The sequence below is a fragment of the Dipteris shenzhenensis genome, chromosome 8 (genome assembly GCF_047967505.1).
Source record: "Dipteris shenzhenensis isolate YYH24624 ecotype China chromosome 8, Dip_SZ_1.0, whole genome shotgun sequence".
NCBI lineage: Eukaryota > Viridiplantae > Streptophyta > Polypodiopsida > Gleicheniales > Dipteridaceae > Dipteris > Dipteris shenzhenensis.
The window spans coordinates 9,376,256-9,394,102 of NC_141603.1; the positions used below are offsets into that span (position 1 = coordinate 9,376,256).

Genomic DNA, 17,847 nt, shown 5'->3' on the forward strand with positions numbered 1-17,847 from the left:
CTTGTCAAGCTTTTCAGTGACAATCTGTGAAAGAGAATCAGACGCCATTACAGAACACTGCAAAAAATTCTCTCACTGCAAAAAACACAGCTTCTGCCTCACACGGGCAAATCTGCAAAACTGACGAAAGTGGTATTTGACCACACAGTCACTTCCTAGTGACGATTTTGCATCAACAGGCAACAAGGATGATTCTGCAACTCCCAATATCTCTGCGCAAAGGCACACTACAAGGCATAGGCCATTTTTCGACGAAAATACCGACGCTTTTTACATTGATTTTTTTTTTTTCAAGGGCATAAACATCGCTATAAGTGTCGCTAAAAGCATCAAAAAAGGACCGTCGCTATAAAGCGTCGCTATATAGCGACACTGGCAAACATCGCTATATAGCGACGCTGGCAAACGTCGCTATATAGCGACACTGTTAATCATCGCTATATAGCGACACTGGTAAACGTCGCTATATAGCGATGATTAACAGAAGTAAAAAAAAAGGGTTAGTGGGGCTAAACAGAGCTTCCTTTCGGCCCTGTTTAGCCCCACTAATCCTTTTTTTTTTTTGTAATTACAAAACAAAGTTTTTTATAACAAAATAAACCTTGCGAAAAGGGTGATACAAAATCGTTCTTGTGAAATGATGAGCAACAAAAGCATATACATGTCGGACATATACAACAGTGTTTGTAACAAAATTACCCTTTCGAAAGGGCGATACAAAATTGCTCAAACGAGCAGATATACAAAATGCTACTACCACTACTACTCATCTGAATCCGAATCATCCTCGTCTTGTTGGCCTGTTCCTTGGTCCTCGACACCTGCGTCTTCTCCCTCGTCCTCGCCACCTGCGTCTGATCCTTGGCCCTATTGATCGCTCGCCTCCGATGATGGGACGCTTGAGCTTTGACCCTAAGAGTGAACCATATAAATAAAAAATTAAATTGGAACTTAAATTAAAAAGTGAGATTACAAGTAGGAGTAAACTTATACCGTGCGAGCAGCCACCTCAGCCCAATTGACCGTCGCTCCCATTGCCTCTTGCTCAATGAACCACGGCTTTGTTCCTATCCAAAATGCACGTCGCGTCTCTGCATCTGTAGGAAGACGACCCATCGCAGCTTGCTGTGGATCCAATTTACGAGAGTTAGAGTTAGCTAAAGTGCATGTAATATGTAGTAAAACAAATAGAACAATACAATAAATGAGAAGAAGTAGACTTACCACGATTGCCTCGAACGCATACCGTCCGCTTGCACCAAAGTGCGAAGTACCTACGACGTCCAACCATCTCTTCGCAGCCCTCCTCTGACCCTCGAACATTTCGGGATGGTCCCTATGTTGCTTCTTGAAGGACTTCCAATCAGCTTTGTCTGCCTAGCTGGGTTTAGCCAACCCCTTTGTGATGGAAGTACGCAAGGTTGATCTACGATGCTTCAGGACCAAACCCATGCGCTCTCGCATATAATCGTCATTAAACTCCACATTTGGCGGATTAGGGTATCTTTGTTTTAACTCATCGATCACCGCCTGCTTCTTTTGGGCATCTTGATACCGCCAATCGGTATTTATGCCGCTCTTGAAGTGATGACTCATCAACCTCCTCATGGCGGCCATCACTGCTTTGCCCTTTTTATCTTCTATTATCTCTCCGGCAGATGTGATTTGATAGGAGAGATCCCCTGATGAGTAAGGAGGATTGACGGTAGCAGAGTCTGAAGGAGTGGAAGCTGAGCGAGCGCTTCCGGAGCGAGGACCTTCCGGAGCGAGGAGTAGCAGTGGGAGTAGGAGAGGGAAAGGGACCTGACTGATATTGTCTCTCCGGACCAAGTGGAGACCTAAAGGAGCGTGAGTGTGCTGACTCGTCTACATCTCCCGAGTTAGCACAACATGAGCCGCCCGTCCTACTCTTCCTTCCCTTGCGAGAGGCATGCGCAGGTGATGATCCCGCGGTCGAAGGGGCACGAGGGGATGGCTGGGCAGTACGTCCACCCGTCGGTGTAGGGGAAGGAATTGCTGAGGTCCTCTGAGAGAGCAGAGAGAAGAATCTCGCTGCCTCCTCATCGCTCATCTGCGCTACAAACTCGTCAGGACTCCCGACAAAGCCATGCGCGGCTAGCAAAGGAGTTCCCTGAGGGGTAGTCGCAGTGCTACGTGGAAGAGGAGTCGGACCAAGGGTAGTCGTAGTGCTAGGTCCGAGAGGAGTCGGACTAGGGGTAGTCCTCGGGGTAGTCGCCTGAGAGGAATCAAAGTCCTCTGGAGCATATAGATCGTGAGCTCTCCTCCTGCGAGGCTGTCCGTACTCATCGGATGAGCGACGTGATCCCATGTCTAACATAGACACAAACATGAAAACAAAAAATAAAAAAACAAACATAAGCATAGGCATAGGCAAGAAGAAAGAAGAGGGAAAGGAAAGAAGAGGGAAAGGAAAGAGGGAAAGAAGAGGGAAAGGAAAGAAGAGGGAAAGGAAAGAGAAGAGGAAGAAAAGGGAAATAGAGAATAAGAGTTAGAGAGATTAAGCTCATGCTTATGCTTATGCAGAAATAGAGAATGAGAGAAGGGGGAAATAGAGAAGGGGGAAAGAGATGAGGGGGAATGAGAGAAGCATAAGCATAAGCTTATGCGGAAATAGAGAATGAGCTTATGTGGAAATAGAGAATGAGCTTATGCGGAAATAGAGAAATAAATAAGGGGGAAACTTAAGCATAAGCTCATGCTCATGCATGAGCATAAGCATGAGCTTATGCTTATGCTTATGCTTGTGCTTATGCTTCTCTCATTCTCTGTTTCCGCATAAGCTCATGCATAAGCATGAGCTTATGCGGAAATAGATAACGAGAGAAGGGGGAAATAGAGAAGGGGGAAATGAGAGAAGGGGGAAATAGAGAAGGGGAAATAGAGAAGGAGAGAAGGGGGAAATAGAGAAGGGGAAAATGAGAGAAGGGGGAAATAGAGAAGGGGGAAAGAGATGAGGGGGAATGAGAGAAGCATAAGCATAAGCTTATGCGGAAATAGAGAATGAGCTTATGTGGAAATAGAGAATGAGAGAAGCATAAGCATGAGCTTATGCTTCTCTCATTCTCTATTTCCGCATAAGCTCATGCATAAGCATAAGCTTATGCGAAATAGAGAAGGGGGAAATAGAGAAGGGGGAAAGAGATGAGGGGGAATGAGAGAAGCATAAGCATAAGCTTATGCAGAAATAGAGAAATAGAGAAGGGGGAAACTTAAGCATAAGCTCATGCTCATGCATGAGCATAAGCATGAGCTTATGCTTATGCTTATGCTTATGCTAGCATGAGCATAAGCATAAGCTCATGTTATGCTCATGCATGAGCATGAGCTTATGCGAAATAGAGAAGGGGGAAAGAGATGAGGGGGAATGCGAGAAGCATAAGCATAATCTTATGCGGAAATAGAGAAATAAAGAAGGGGGAAACTTAAGCATAAGCTCATGCTCATGCATGAGCTTATGCTTATGCTTATGCTTATGCTAGCATAAGCATAAGCATAAGCTCATGCTTATGCTCATGCATGAGCATGAGCTTATGCGAAATAGAGAAGGGGGAAATAGAGAAGGGGGAAAGAGATGAGGGGGAATGAGAGAAGCATAAGCATAAGCTTATGCGGAAATAGAGAATGAGAGAAGCATAAGCTCATGCTTATGCTTCTCTCATTCTCTATTTCCGCATAAGCTCATGCCAAAGCATGAGCTTATGCGAAAATAGAGAATGAGAGAAGCATGAGCTTATGCGGAAATAGAGAATGATTCCGCATAAGCTCATGCATAAGCATAAGCTTATGCGGAAATAGAGAAATAAAGAAGGGGGAAACTTAAGCATAAGCTCATGCTCATGCATGAGCATAAGCATGAGCTTATGCTTATGCTTATGCTTATGCTAGCATAAGCATAAGCATAAGCTCATGCTTATGCTCATGCATGAGCATGAGCTTATGCGAAATAGAGAAGGGGGAAATAGAGAAGGGGAAAAGAGATGAGGGGGAATGAGAGAAGCATAAGCATAAGCTTATGCAGAAATAGAGAATGAGCTTATGCGGAAATAGAGAATGAGAGAAGCATAAGCTCATCTCATTCTCTATTTCCGCATAAGCTCATGCTTATGCATAAGCTTATGCTTCTCTCATTCTCTATTTCCGCATAAGCTCATGCTTATGCATAAGCTTATGCAGAAATAGAGAATGAGCTTATGCGGAAATAGAGAATGAGAGAAGCATAAGCTTCTCTCATTCTCTATTTCCGCATTAGCTCATGCATATGCTCAAGCATTAGCATAAGCATAAGCTCATGCTTATGCTCATGCATGAGCATGAGCTTATGCGAATGAGAGAAGGGGGAAATAGAGAAGGGGGAAAGAGAGAAGGGGGAATGAGAGAAGCATAAGCATAAGAGAATAAGAGGGAAAGGAAATAGAGAATAAGAGGGAAAGGAAAGAGACAAGGGAAAAGAGATGAGGGGGAAATAGAGAAGGGGGAAAGAGAGAATAAGAGAAGAGGGAAAAAAGAGAAGGGGGAAAAAAGAGAATAAGAGAAGGGGAAAGAAGGAAAGAGTTTGAGGGGAAGAGAGGGTTCCTACGCCCATCACTGCAGCTAGCGCTTAAGGCGCTAGCTGCAGGCCAATGCAAATAACAAAAATAATAATAAATGGAAAAAAGAGGAAGCACTTACCTGAAATAGTATGTCCCGCTCGGTGTAGTGGACTGGCCCTACAAAAGAGAGAAAACAACCCATTTTTTCAAATAAGATGTTAGTGGAAGGAGGAGATTACAAAAGCAACTTCTTGAAGGGAGGAGATTGAGGAGACAAGGAAAGGAAGAGATTGAGGAGACAAGGAGAAAGAGAAGGAAGAGAAATATAGAAAAAAGAGGTGAGTTTTCTTTCTTTCTTGAAATCTCGTTTTTTGTTTCAATCCTTTCAAAACAAGCATGAAAACTAGTTTACAGGTTTAGCAATACAAGAAGAAACACTCACAAAACTAAAGCTAACAAACAAACAACCTACATTGTTGAAACAAACTCACCTCTTGAAGAACTTTCTTTCAAGAAACCAAAGAGGGAAAAGGATAGAGAGGGAGTACAAGAGGTAGGAGAAGGGTGAGGAGTGGAAAATAGAGTGGGAGGTTGCTTGAAATAGGTGGGAGGTCGTCGAAAATAGGTGGGAGGAGATATTGGCTTGCTTACTTGAGAGATTAGGGAATAGTATGAACAAAACACCGCGCGTTTAGCGTTTCGGGTTTTAACCCACAGCGTCGCTATATAGCGATGCTTATTCATCACTATATAGCAACGGAACAGAGGAAAGCGTCGCTATATAGCGACGCTTACTGTCACTTTTTTGATGTGGCATCAAAAGAAGCTCAAACATGCTATTTTATAACTGTTAATATCTCCTCTTCATGCTTATGTTGTGATTTTATAAGTGTAGATGGAAGGGACGAGTGGAAGCTCGTCCGATGATGCGCCAACGCCCGGGAGCACGAAGTGGCTTACGGAGAGGTTATACTATCATTGCACTCATTGCAAGCGAGAAGTACGACGTCAACGTCGTATTATCATGCGCCACTTGTGGATGTATGGGGAGGAGCCGGAACCAGTACCCCCCGTTGGTGTTGCACATGTTGATGGATCATCGGTAAGTCAAAGCTATTTAAGTTCGCAATCTTATTGTATACCAGGAAATAGAAGATCTTATATTTACACGAAATCTTAAAACAGGATGAGGAGGGTGACGAGGGTACACATATAACTTCTCACTTCCAGCAAGACTATAGTCTCCCGGATGACGACGAGGGTATGGTCGACATGATGGATTCCATTTTTAGGGGCACTACATCCCACGTACACGTGATGTCAGAGTCTGACGTCAAAATGCGAGAGTTGCAATCAACACAATTGTACGAGGGTGCTAGGATGTCTAAACTACATGCTTGTCTCTCAATCTTGAATCTACAAGTACAGTATGGGTGGTCGGATACAAGTGTCTCGGCCTTAATGAGGTTAGCCCTTGCATTAATTTGACTCATTATTTGGATATTGTTTGTTTTGAGAATCATCATTTGGATAGTGTCTTTGTCATAGGTTGCTCCAGAAGATGTTGCCTGCACCAAATACCATGCCTGCATCAAGAGATGAAGCGAAAAAGATGCTAACAACGGTGGGTATGGATTATGATACCATCCATGCTTGCCGTAATGATTGTATTCTCTTTCGTCGTGAGCATGGAGATTTGGCTAGTTGTCCAAAGTGTGGGGAACAATGATATAGAGTTGACTTGCAGGGTGAGCGGATACCGGTAAAGGTCTTAAGACACTTTCCCATCATTGCAAGAATACAACACATGTTCTGATGCAAATCCATAGCGGAGTTGATGACATGGCATGCATCTCATCGGTCCACTGATCACACATTGAGGATTCCCGCAGATTGTGCAGCTTGGAAGCACATAGATAATCAGTGGCCGGACTTTGCGAGGGAGCCATGCAACTTACATCTTGGGCTAGCCATTGGACGGCGTGAATCCTTTCGGGTTACGCTCAACATCTTGGTCGACATGGCCCATAGTCGTGGTGAATTACAATATCCCACCATGGCTAACAATAAAAAAGGGACACCTCATGCTTGCACTACTTGTGCCAGGAAAGTACAAGGCAAAAAACATGGACGTGTACATGGCACCTTTGGTAGAGGAGTTACAGATATTATGGAGAGGAGTGCAGGTCTTTGATATTTCCAGAGCTCCTAGACATACCAATGATATTTTGGTCAGGGGTATCTTGATGTGGACCATGCATGACTACCCAGGATATGGAGAGTGCGCAGGTACGTGGTTGTCTCTTTACATGTACAATGAGGGATTATGCTTTTTTTACTCTCTTTTGCACGCATGTCTTGTACTAACACATTCATGCATGCGTGCAGGACTTGTTACAAGTGGGTACCATGCTTGTCCTGTTTGTGGACCGGCTCTGAAATCGCTTGCACGCTACTCCAAACATATGAGGAAAAATGTTTATGAAGGTCATGCTCGATACCTTCCGCTCGACCATCTCGCACGTGGAGGTCAGCTTGATCCACCACCATCATATTTGAAGGCAAGTGATTGGATTCAAGCTTGGAGGGCGAATGGAGAGGAACCTCCTCCTAGTATGAAGAGGCTATCGATCTTTCACGAGCTTCCTTATTGGGGTCAGTTACAAATCAATCATCTCTTGGATCCCATGCATATCTTCAAGAATGTGGGGGCTACTATTTGGGCACACTTGGTTGGTTCCAAGGACTCGAGAGGAGTGCGAGAAGACTTGCGTGCTATGAATAGGATGTCTTGTTTGTGGCCCCAAGTGCATGCTTCGGGAAAAGTTGTCCTCCCAAAAGCAACGTGGATCCTCTCTACGAGGGAGGAGGCAGTGGTCAAGGCAGACATTGCCTCTTTTCAAACACCGACAGGGTACATGCGTTGCTTGAAAGGAGCATTTTCAAAGGACAATAAGCTTAGTGGCCTCAAGTCCCATGATTGGCACAAGGTCTTACAGGTATTCTAAGTAGAATTAGTGTACCGATAATCGTGATGCGTTAGCGTAATTATTATTATGTTATATTGTTGACATGACTTCATTGTTGCTTTGATAGTTCATCCTCCCAATTACAATAAAAGGGTGCTTACAAGAAGATGTTAGGAATGCTATATTCAAGATCTGTGGTATTGTGAGGTATGCTTACTATCAAATCGCATTATGTATTTTCTTCATGGACATGTGAAATAGGTGGATATCTCAAATATCTTACATATGCATGGACATGTGAAATAGGTGGATATCTCAAAAAGAGATCTCTATATCGAGCATCGAGAAGGCTAGGGTGGAATCCATCGAAGCCGTATGCTTGCTTGAGAAGCACTTTCCCTCGAGCATTATGACAACTCAAGTCCACTTGCTTGTGCACATAGTTGATGAGGTGGCTATAGCAAGTACCGTTCATAGTCGATGGATGTTTTTTCTCGAGCGGTTTATGAAAACTTTAAAGGGGTTTGTAAGACAAAGAGCAAGACCGGAAGCAAGCATGGCAGAGGGATGGCTTGTGCAAGAGTCATTAGTATATATCACAGAGTTTCTTGCATCCACGGATCCTGATATGCCGCAAGCTTGGCACAACAAGGATGATGATCGCATCGTTGGCGAGGTTCCCCAAGGAAAAGGGATTGAAAGAAAGATGAGCAAAGAGCAAATGGAGAAATTCAATAAGTTTTGTATCCTCAATAGCCCTGAGATGCAGAAGTGGATTGAGAGATATGAAGTGGCCAAAGCAGAAAGAATAAATGCAAGGACGAGATTCAGAGTAATGTACAGGCGATCACAACCATATCCACGAGATTTGGCTCTTCTCCCTACTCACATGTCACTTGATTGGCTACAACTGGCTCTACGTAAAGCCGAACGTGATGGAGAGACAATAAACGAGCGCGAGCGAGAGTTATCATCTGGATGTATGGTGCATGTAAGTTTCTTACCTCTTGACGTAATTAAGTAATTATTTGTGGCAATATATGCTATAAAATAGATGCATCTTCATTGTTTTAATGATGCTCTTTTACAGTACAAAAAGTACAGTGCATTATGGTCATATGGACGACATTTTCGCGTGGAACGCATCGATTCAAAGAGAGTCACGTATGATTGTGGAGTCATGGCTAACTTCACACAAGATAGCCGAGCAAGTGCTTCGGATACCAATCTTCTCTCCTCACAGTTGGATTATTGTGGAACCATACGTGACATCTATGAAATTGATTTCAGACGATTTACTATTTTCATTCTTGATGTAAAATGGTTTAGAACTACTTACAACGGTCCCCATGCAACAGTGAGAAAAGATAGTGGCGGTCTCTTTGCAATAGACTCCACCAAACATTGGACCGATGAAAGTGATACTTTTGTTCTTCCCGAGCACTGTGAGCAGGTGCATACTAATGATTTAATTAGTCAAAGCTTTCGTTTTTAAAGTCCATTGATACATGTACTTGAGCATAATTTCATATATATAATTGACGACATTTGGCACCCATCTTCAATATAGGTGGTTTTTCATCCGGATCGTTCTGATCCAAGATGGTGGTACGTGATCCAAGTTGCACCACGAAGTAAGCAAATTTTTGAAGATCGAGATGTGGATATGTAGATGCCACTACCAATGCCGGATCCAATTGATGAATCTAGCAAAGAAGATGTAGATCACCATATGAGCCAAGAGGAAGATGCGCATAATGACATCGCACGGGAGGAGGATGGAGATCACGATATTGACAAAGAAGACAACAATCATCAAGATCAATCACCACACTTAAGCTTTATTGAAGAAGATGATCAAATACTTTTAGGTGAACGTACGATGCTAGAGTACGATGATGATATAGGAGATCAACTCGGTATAGAGTTGGAGATAGACTTGCTTGGCGCCTTAGACTTGGCTCAAGATGAAACAGTTGATGTAAATGCTCTTATTTGATTTTTCTCATCTCAAACTTGGACATGAATATATGAGCTTCAAAGGCTTGATGTACATGCTCTCATTTTTTAATTCTCTATGAGCTCAAACATGTATGAAAATTTAAAAAAATTTGTCATTGGAAAAAACTAACTTTTAAGGCCTATTAAAAAAAAAAAAACCTCTCTGTAAAAACGTCGCTATAATATTTTGTATCAGTGTCACTATATAGCGACTTTTAGCAACAGTCGCTATATAGCAGCGATTTAGGAAACCCGCTTTTCATACCAACGATTAACGCTAAGCGGGCGCTAAACGTCGGTACGTAAACGTCGCAATAGGATCCGTGTGTAGTAGTGCTATGATGCAATTTCTACGGCAACTTTTCACCGACTTGCAGAGCAGTGGTCGCACAGCAAAAACCGGGCCTTTTTTTGAGTGCCTGTGAATAACTTCCGCCTTCAAAACGGGCCCCGAAATGGCCTCGAATCAAAAAAATGAAGTCACCATAGGCTTCGCCCTCTCCCGTAGCATATACTGCCCTCTCGCCACACCGCGAAGGGCGTCTCAATCTGAGAGAGTGCACTCTTGCACTTCTGGTTGTGCTACCTGCAGAGATTTGCTCCCAAACTCGAAAAAGGAAAGCAACACTGGTCCTCTTACCAGGACACCGCGAGCTTGGTTTGCTTTCTTGAGCTCCTTACCACGAACCAGGCTCTAATACCATGTGAAGATAGTGGGAGAGAGGGAAGGAGTCTCACTTGCGGCTTTCTCACATACACAATGGGGGAATACACACAAAGGTGGAGGCTGAAAACAGTTTTCCTCTTCTTAGTTGTGTAAGCCAAAAGAACTCTAGTACAAAGAAATAGAAGAACCCTATACATGGGTCTCAAACCAAACTCAGCTAACTAAGGTGGCATACTAGCTGAGCCACGAACTAGAGTACATAAGGATAGCTGTCATCCAGCTATTATTCGTGGGCTGGCATATCACGAGTGGAGCTCGATATCTCAACAAAACCACCACCGTCATTTACGCTTACAAGGGAGAGTTTGAAAACATCATTTGAAAATGTGCATAGCTAATCTTTTTCACGTTGGGCTCTTTTTAACTTGGTAGACCCCTACCATGACCCCCCCCTTCAACTCCCACTCAACTTTACTATAGTCACCAAACCCTAGTTTAGGCATCACAAACCTTTGCAATGAAGCTATATTATCAAGTTGCAATATAGTTATGTTCATTAAACAACATTTATGTTAAACTCAATTAAGTCAAACATGTGATGTGAACTACGCATTGAGAAGATGCTAAATGCAAGCTCTGCAAGGATGTTGAAATGCAATTTGGTACAACTAAAAATTTGCTTTTATTAAAGGGGGGGTAAAGTTGGTTTGGGTGGGTTTCTTTTTTGGTTTTTGGGGGGGGGGGGGGGGGGGGGCGCCTTAAAAGAGAGGAAGGGTGGTTTAAAAGAGGTTTTAAAAAATATCGCTACAATCAATATAGTTGGGAGGTGGGGGAAACTTAAGAGGAAGGAGAGATTTCATACAACATTTGGGACATTGAATGATTGCAATGAAGCTATATTATCGAGTCGCAATATAGTTATGTTGATTAAATATCATTTATATTAAACTCAATTAGGTCAAACATGTGATGTGAACTACGTATTGAGAAGATGCTAAATGCAAGCTCTACAAGGATGTTCAAATGCGATTTGGTGCAACTAAAAATTTGCTTTAATATTATTAAAGGGGGGGTTAAAGAGGGGTTGGTTTGGAAGAGGCGTTGGTTTGGGTGGGGGGTTGGTTTTTTTTTGGGGGGGGGCTTAAAGGAGAGGAAGGGTGGTTTAAAAGAGGTTTAAGAAAATATCACTACAATCTGGGGGAAACTTAAAAGAGGAAGGAGAGCTTTCATACAACATTTGGGACATTCAACGATTGAAGAAAAAAATGGAAGAGAACCCAACGATAACCACCACCTCTGCCATTGAGATTACCATACAGAAGTTCAAAATAACAGAAAAGGAGAGATTTTGTTGGAAGTATGTGAACTGTCAATACAGCTTCTTAGATCCATACTCAGAGGAAACCCATTGAGATTAGATCATACTGTTACCATACAGAAGTTCAAAATAACAGAAAAGCAGAGATTTTTGTTGGAAGTATCTGGAGTGTCAAGACAGCTTCTTAGATCCATACTCAAGAGGAAACCTTCATGTAATATCACAATACTTGCAGCATACTTTAGTTAGTTTATGAGTGCGCTTGAAAAGAAGCTTCACACAGAGAGAAACACTGATAAAACAAAACTACCGTTTTATGCACGACTAAAACTCTACATGAGAGGACAAAACGTATATATGGTCCAAGACAGCCTAAACTTCTCTCAAGTCCTAGCTGCTTGCCCTCCAGAGGGAGCGCCTGATTCTGTGATATCAATGCTTCTAGCCTCAGATCCTCTCCTGGGTTGCACTTTGGGCACTTCGACCGCCAGCACTCCATTCTCGAACCTCGCATTTATGTTGTTCACATCCACGTTGTCTGGCAATCGAAACATCCTCACAAACTTTCCGCTCACTCTTTCCACCCTATGCCACCTGTCTGTCTCCTTCACATCCTCCTTGCGCCTCTCTCCGCTTATCTTCAACACGTTCTCGTCCTCCAGTTCCACTCTTACGCCGTCCTTATTCATCCCTGCAACGCAGTTTCCATTATTGCGGGGCGTCCGGAAAGCACTTGTAAGCGTATTAAACACGAAATTAGTCGAGTCTGATCGGAACGTGCTCACAAGCAAAATGGAAGAAGGATTTTTACATAGACTTCATAAAGGTTGCACAACCCACACGCCTCTGAAGCCATCAAGACCATGATTACGCACAACAGATTTGCTAACGGTGCGAGCTAGATTATTTACGAGACTGTCACAAAATCTTGCTCGCTCGATAATAGACGTCATAAGACCAAAAAATGAAAAAGAAAACCAGGCATTTCCAACAGCCCAGCTCGTTTCCAAGGTTGATACGAAAAAAACGACCGGAAGAAAAACTGGTTCACTCTCGTGCCTCTAGATTAGCAACCCAAAATAGAAGCAAGATGAAGAACACGTTGCGGTATACGGAAGAGGCTCCTACCAGGAAGATCGACGGAGATGATGTGGGACTTATCGGTCTCCCTCCAATCGACGCGGACGTTCATGAGGGAGCCAACGACGGGGCCGGAGGAGTCGAGGAGTTTCCAAGCATCGGTAGGGTCCCAGAAGGAAGAAGGGAAGGGGTCCCAGAGTTGGGAGGAACGGCCTGCGAAGAAGGGGCTGAGGGCCATGGCGAAGGAGCGATGGAGGGAGCGTAAGGAGGGTGGTAAACAACGGAGCAAATGCACAAGGGAGGAACAAGCAATATATACACAAGCATGAGGTGGTGAGAGGACGCTAACGTTGATTCTAGAGGATTGTGGGAGGAGCCTCGATTTAGTATGAGCATGGTGATTGATTTAAGGAGGGCTTTTGCATAAGTCACTCTTTGAAGTATCCATTTCATTTGGCCTTTGGATCAATTGGATTAGCAAGAGTCCCTCCTCTTCACGCGCCCATCTCTTCACCCTCCAAGGCTCCAAGGAAGTCTATGGCTAGAGGACCACACGAGCTCATTACATAGAGGACCCTCCAAAGCCGAAGGAGAGGAGCTCCAAAGCCTTATAAGGACCTACGGAAAATCAGGTTATTCTCATAAATTTTGCAACTTTCACGGGAGCTTCTCCAATATCGGTGAGCAAGGCGAACTTTAAGCGAGCAACTTATTTTTTGGCTTTCCGTGAATTTAGGCTAAAGAAACTTTCATTCATGGGAATGCACTATTACATCGTCTTAGGATGTACCTCTTTGTCCCCATGACTAGGTTGCCTAGGATTGTTGCTCCCTTCCAAACTCTATGATAGCTTAGAGCCCTACTTATATGTCAAATCCGAGCTTTTGCTCATGTTTGTGGGGCTCTAGCTAGTTGTGACATCTTTGTCCCATATGCCCGTTTCCTTGCTCAAGGCTGACATCACCTTTGAGGTGGCTCCGACACGTCTCAGGCCGTGGTAGCTATACGACTGTCGGAGCAATTTTTTGATGCGTATCCCAACGCATTTCGTGGCGCCCATGCTGTACCATGCACAGAGCCAGTAGGCATGGCCAGAGCGACGGAAGGGGGGAAGTAATTAATAGCGGGGGGCAAGTCCCAGGGTTGTTTGTTGCGTTGCTACAGGCGGCTGTCATAGCCTTAATTAAAGGCTCAGAAGGGCCGCGATCTACAAGGCACGGGATTTAGAAAGCAAGCCCCACCATTTCATTTTTAGTTTCTTCTCTCATCACGGGGATCCAAAATTAATTGCAAAGAGTAAGATGATCAAGAAGCCCCCTAGTAAATTCTTGAAGATTCGATGACAAAATGATGATGTCAATGTCTGCTACAGTTTCCTCATAGCAGGTCCACATAGTCAGAAGATCACTGCTCTAATACCACTTGTCACGTACCGGTTGGAGGATGCACATGTGTGGGAGAATGATGCATAAATTGAGAAGCATTGGCCCTCCAAATGGGGTGGAGGGAGTGCCCACGTGAGTGTACTTTTGATATTGACAACTCTACCATGCTCATGCAATCCACAAACCACATATCAATGCATAATGCCCCATGCACACACTCCATGCATACGAGAGGTCACAACCTCTCATGCCTCTTGGGATCCATCCCTTGGGCATACCCCATTATTCTACCCTTAGCATATGACTCTTTTATGCCTACCATTTATCAATGCACCCATGCATTCCTACCCATTCCTATCCTAGGACCTACATGTGTGAGTGCACCATTTATTCCATATCAATTAACATATCCAATACATTATCCATATGGCATTTAGCCATTTAAACCTACCTAGCCTACCTTCTAATTATTACATTTGATCATGCTGGCCTAATACATTCTAGACTACAAAATCGTGTCGTGACAGATTCGCCTTAGATAAATCAAAGACAAAACCCACACCTCTTGACCTTCAAAATTCATCAAGACTATCCCACCTGCTCCTTGTTCACATGAAGGACTAAAAGCCCACCATGCACTTCTTTAGACACCTTCAACGTCAACATTCTAGAATATGCCATGTCTAAAGAAACCCCATGAGGAGAAATATTTAGCATTGAGATGGAGGAAACAGATGTGGTTTCCCTTTCCAATCAATATGGTCAAGCTAGTTGCAGCAGGAGCAAGGCTTTCAGACTCACAGAAGGGATTGAAAGATGCTTTTGAAATGGTTGAAGAGGCTACTTGAGTGCTACCTAAAAATAAAGGGATGATGGAGGAGTGATGGGCATGGCCTTGGGTCTATTTGAGATTCAATAGACAGTAAGGCATCTTAAGGATATAGGAGCACGAGTTGGTGATGATATTCTTTCTAAGTTTGAGTCCTTCATCAGTGATACAAAATGTGAGAAGAGTGGTGAATGCCAAGGTTATTAGTTTCCATTTCCATAGGGATGTTGTTTTTTCTTTACATATCCTTATAGTTTGTTCAATTTAATTTCTCAAGTTATTTCATCATAGCATACTACCAAGTAATCCCCTTGCTTTTTGAGTTAGTTGTGCTTAATAGCACAATGAACTATACTATATTCCAAGCATTTTTCCCCTCAGCACACAAGGTTATGTGCTTTCAAGCACACCTATTTTCACTTTTTAGTATACTTGTTTGTGCTTACCACAATTCCCCTTGCTATTCAGCATGTGGCTATTGAAAATCATCGTGCTTTTAGAAATATTTGTTAACGCTTCCAAGCACATTGGGATTTATAGCATATTGGATATTTACTTGTGACCTCCTTGCTCTAGTCTCTTTGTGATGTCATGCACTGCATGTGCTTGTGAGAGTTCCTTTTTGTGCTTTGTGATGTCAAACACTGGATGAAATGCTTTCAATTAGGTGTGTCACTGCGCTTTCTTTTCAACCTCTTTTCAGAATTTGGGTAGTGAAAACCACCATTGATCACATCAGGTGGTTCTTTTAACAAGATAATCATTATATGAGCCAGTAAGGTTTTACATGGGCCGATGAGTATCCACATGGGCCTATAAGGGTGTACATTGCCCTAAAATTGTTAGTTAGGGAGTAAATGGGCCCTAAAATTATCTATATGCACTAATAATGGGGCCTAAAAGAGCATGTACTAGTCCTTAAGGGCATATAGGGAGCTACATAGTACCATACGGGCTTGTAAGTGACCATAACAACTTTCCAACAAAGACTTTTCTTTACTTTCAAAGATCCTATGTATTGAGCCATAAGGGAAGAATGCATCTGGGTGTATCCCCACTATGATGTATGTAAAAAGTACTCTTTTTGGCAAAAAAACAGTGAGATAACAATAGAGTAATTATAAGAAGACCTACAGTACTAAATAGTATAGTAGTATTGCATAAAATTCAAAATCTTTCCCTACACATCAAGCATTTGGTGATCTCCTATCATATGTTCCCCTAGACTATGAGGATTTCTAATTTTTATCTCTCCCTCCGATAGTGCTCTCTCTCTCTCTCTCTCTCTCTCTCTCTCTCTCTCTCTCTCTCTCTCTCTCTCTCTCTCTCTCTCTCTCTCTCTCTCTCTCTCTCTCTCTCTCTCCTCTCCCTCCCTCCCTCCCTCCCTCTCTCTCTCTCTCTCTCTCTCTCTCTCTCTCTCTCTCTCTCTCTCTCTCTCTCTCTCTCTCTCTCTCTCTCGTCTCTCCCTCTCTCATTATCTTGCATGGGTCCCTCCCTCGCTCCATGCCTCTCTCCCCTCGCTAAGTTCTCTCTCACGCACACATAGGTCAACGACACTATATCTTGTCGTTTGGTGTGATTGAAAAGAAACATTAGAAGGTTCGACATGCGCAATATTCTCTTTCTCGAATATGTAATACTTATTCACCAAGCATGCTAGTGGTGTCCCATTCATTAACTTGATATTTGGTGTCCCATTCATTAACTCGATATTCTGAGTCCCTCATTTGTGTGTAGGATAGATCATTGAAGAGTAGCCATTGAATGATTGTGTGTAGGATGGATGAAAGGACTATGAATGTGGTGGAATCAAAAGTCGCTCTTAATGCTGTCATCGCCTTATCCCGAACATCTAGTACATCTTTGCTAAGTGAATATGAATCGTGCACATCTCTACCAAAATACTTCAAACAAAGCATGTGACATTGACATTGACAGGTGTGCAACATTTCAAACAAGTGACTAGAAACCTTGACTTGAGTGTGAAGGTGGACATTTTGAATTGGATTATATGACATCCAAACATGAAATAGGTTGAAAGCGAGACAAAAGTTCCAAAGGAATTTAATTATCAATGGCGATTATAGATAACTTGAAGACATCATTGGGTGTTGTCAAAGGATTGCAAAGTGCTCATAACTTAGTTGCAAAGAGAGCGGCACTCCACATGATTGTCACCAAATCTATTTTAGTGATACCAAATTGGCTAAATCCCTTGGTATTCAACAACGTAATTTTAAGATGCATCGTGTAACATAAAGGAGAAAATTTCAAATGGGCTAATGGAAGTTGGAGGCACTAGCAAGATTGCCAAATTTTTGAGGTGTTCGATGTGTCACCAACTTTTGGAGAGACAACATAGGGTGTCTCCAAACAAGAAGGATGTTTGCAAGAACAGGGTTAGCCCCAAAAAGTATGCACAGCTTCCCACCCATTACTTGGAGCTTACAGAGAAATATTAGCCTTCTTTTGTGGAGGTGCAGTTATTTAGTACTAAACAATATTAAATTTCTGAGGTTGTTCAAAGTGTCACTGACTTTTGGAGAAACAACATAAGGTGTCTCCAAACAAAAAGGATGTTTGCAAGAAGAGGCTTAGCCCAAAAAAGTACACATGACATCCCACGCATTACTTGGAGCTTGCAGAGGTATATCAGCCTTCTTTTGTGGAGGAGTAGCTATTTAGTCATATGCTAGGTACTAATATCAAATTAGTGCACACGCACAGGCTAATGCACAGCCTGGTGGCCCATGACTTGGAGGTGAGCTGCAAATCTTGGTTTTGTTCATGCGTGAAAATTCAGTTTACCACTCCATGTTCTCATTTAGGGTAGCACTGTACTTTGGTGACTAGTTGCACACATTGAATTCCGCTCCATTTTTTAAAAGGGTCCGTTTTCTCCCCCCATTTTTTAAAATGGGGACCTCTCCCACCCTTGAAATGGGAATATTTTCTCCTTCCATCCCCTACACCTTCTTCCACCCCTTCCTTCATCTTTTGCCACCTCCAAACAACTCCTTCCCCTTCCTCCAACACTCCTTCCACTCG

General features: G+C 43.0%; 1 protein-coding gene across 1 annotated transcript; it reads right to left on the reverse strand.

Annotated features, from left to right (window-relative positions):
- Positions 1-11,817: 11,817 nt before the first annotated feature.
- LOC147899069 (17.4 kDa class I heat shock protein-like) lies at positions 11,818-12,853 on the reverse strand. The gene is made up of 2 exons (XM_087378670.1): positions 12,634-12,853; positions 11,818-12,196 (listed from the first exon to the last, which is right to left on the reverse strand). Exons 1-2 carry the CDS (start codon positions 12,821-12,823, stop codon positions 11,889-11,891), a joined length of 498 nt encoding a protein of 165 aa, XP_087234796.1. The 5' UTR covers positions 12,824-12,853; the 3' UTR covers positions 11,818-11,888.
- Positions 12,854-17,847: the final 4,994 nt, after the last annotated feature.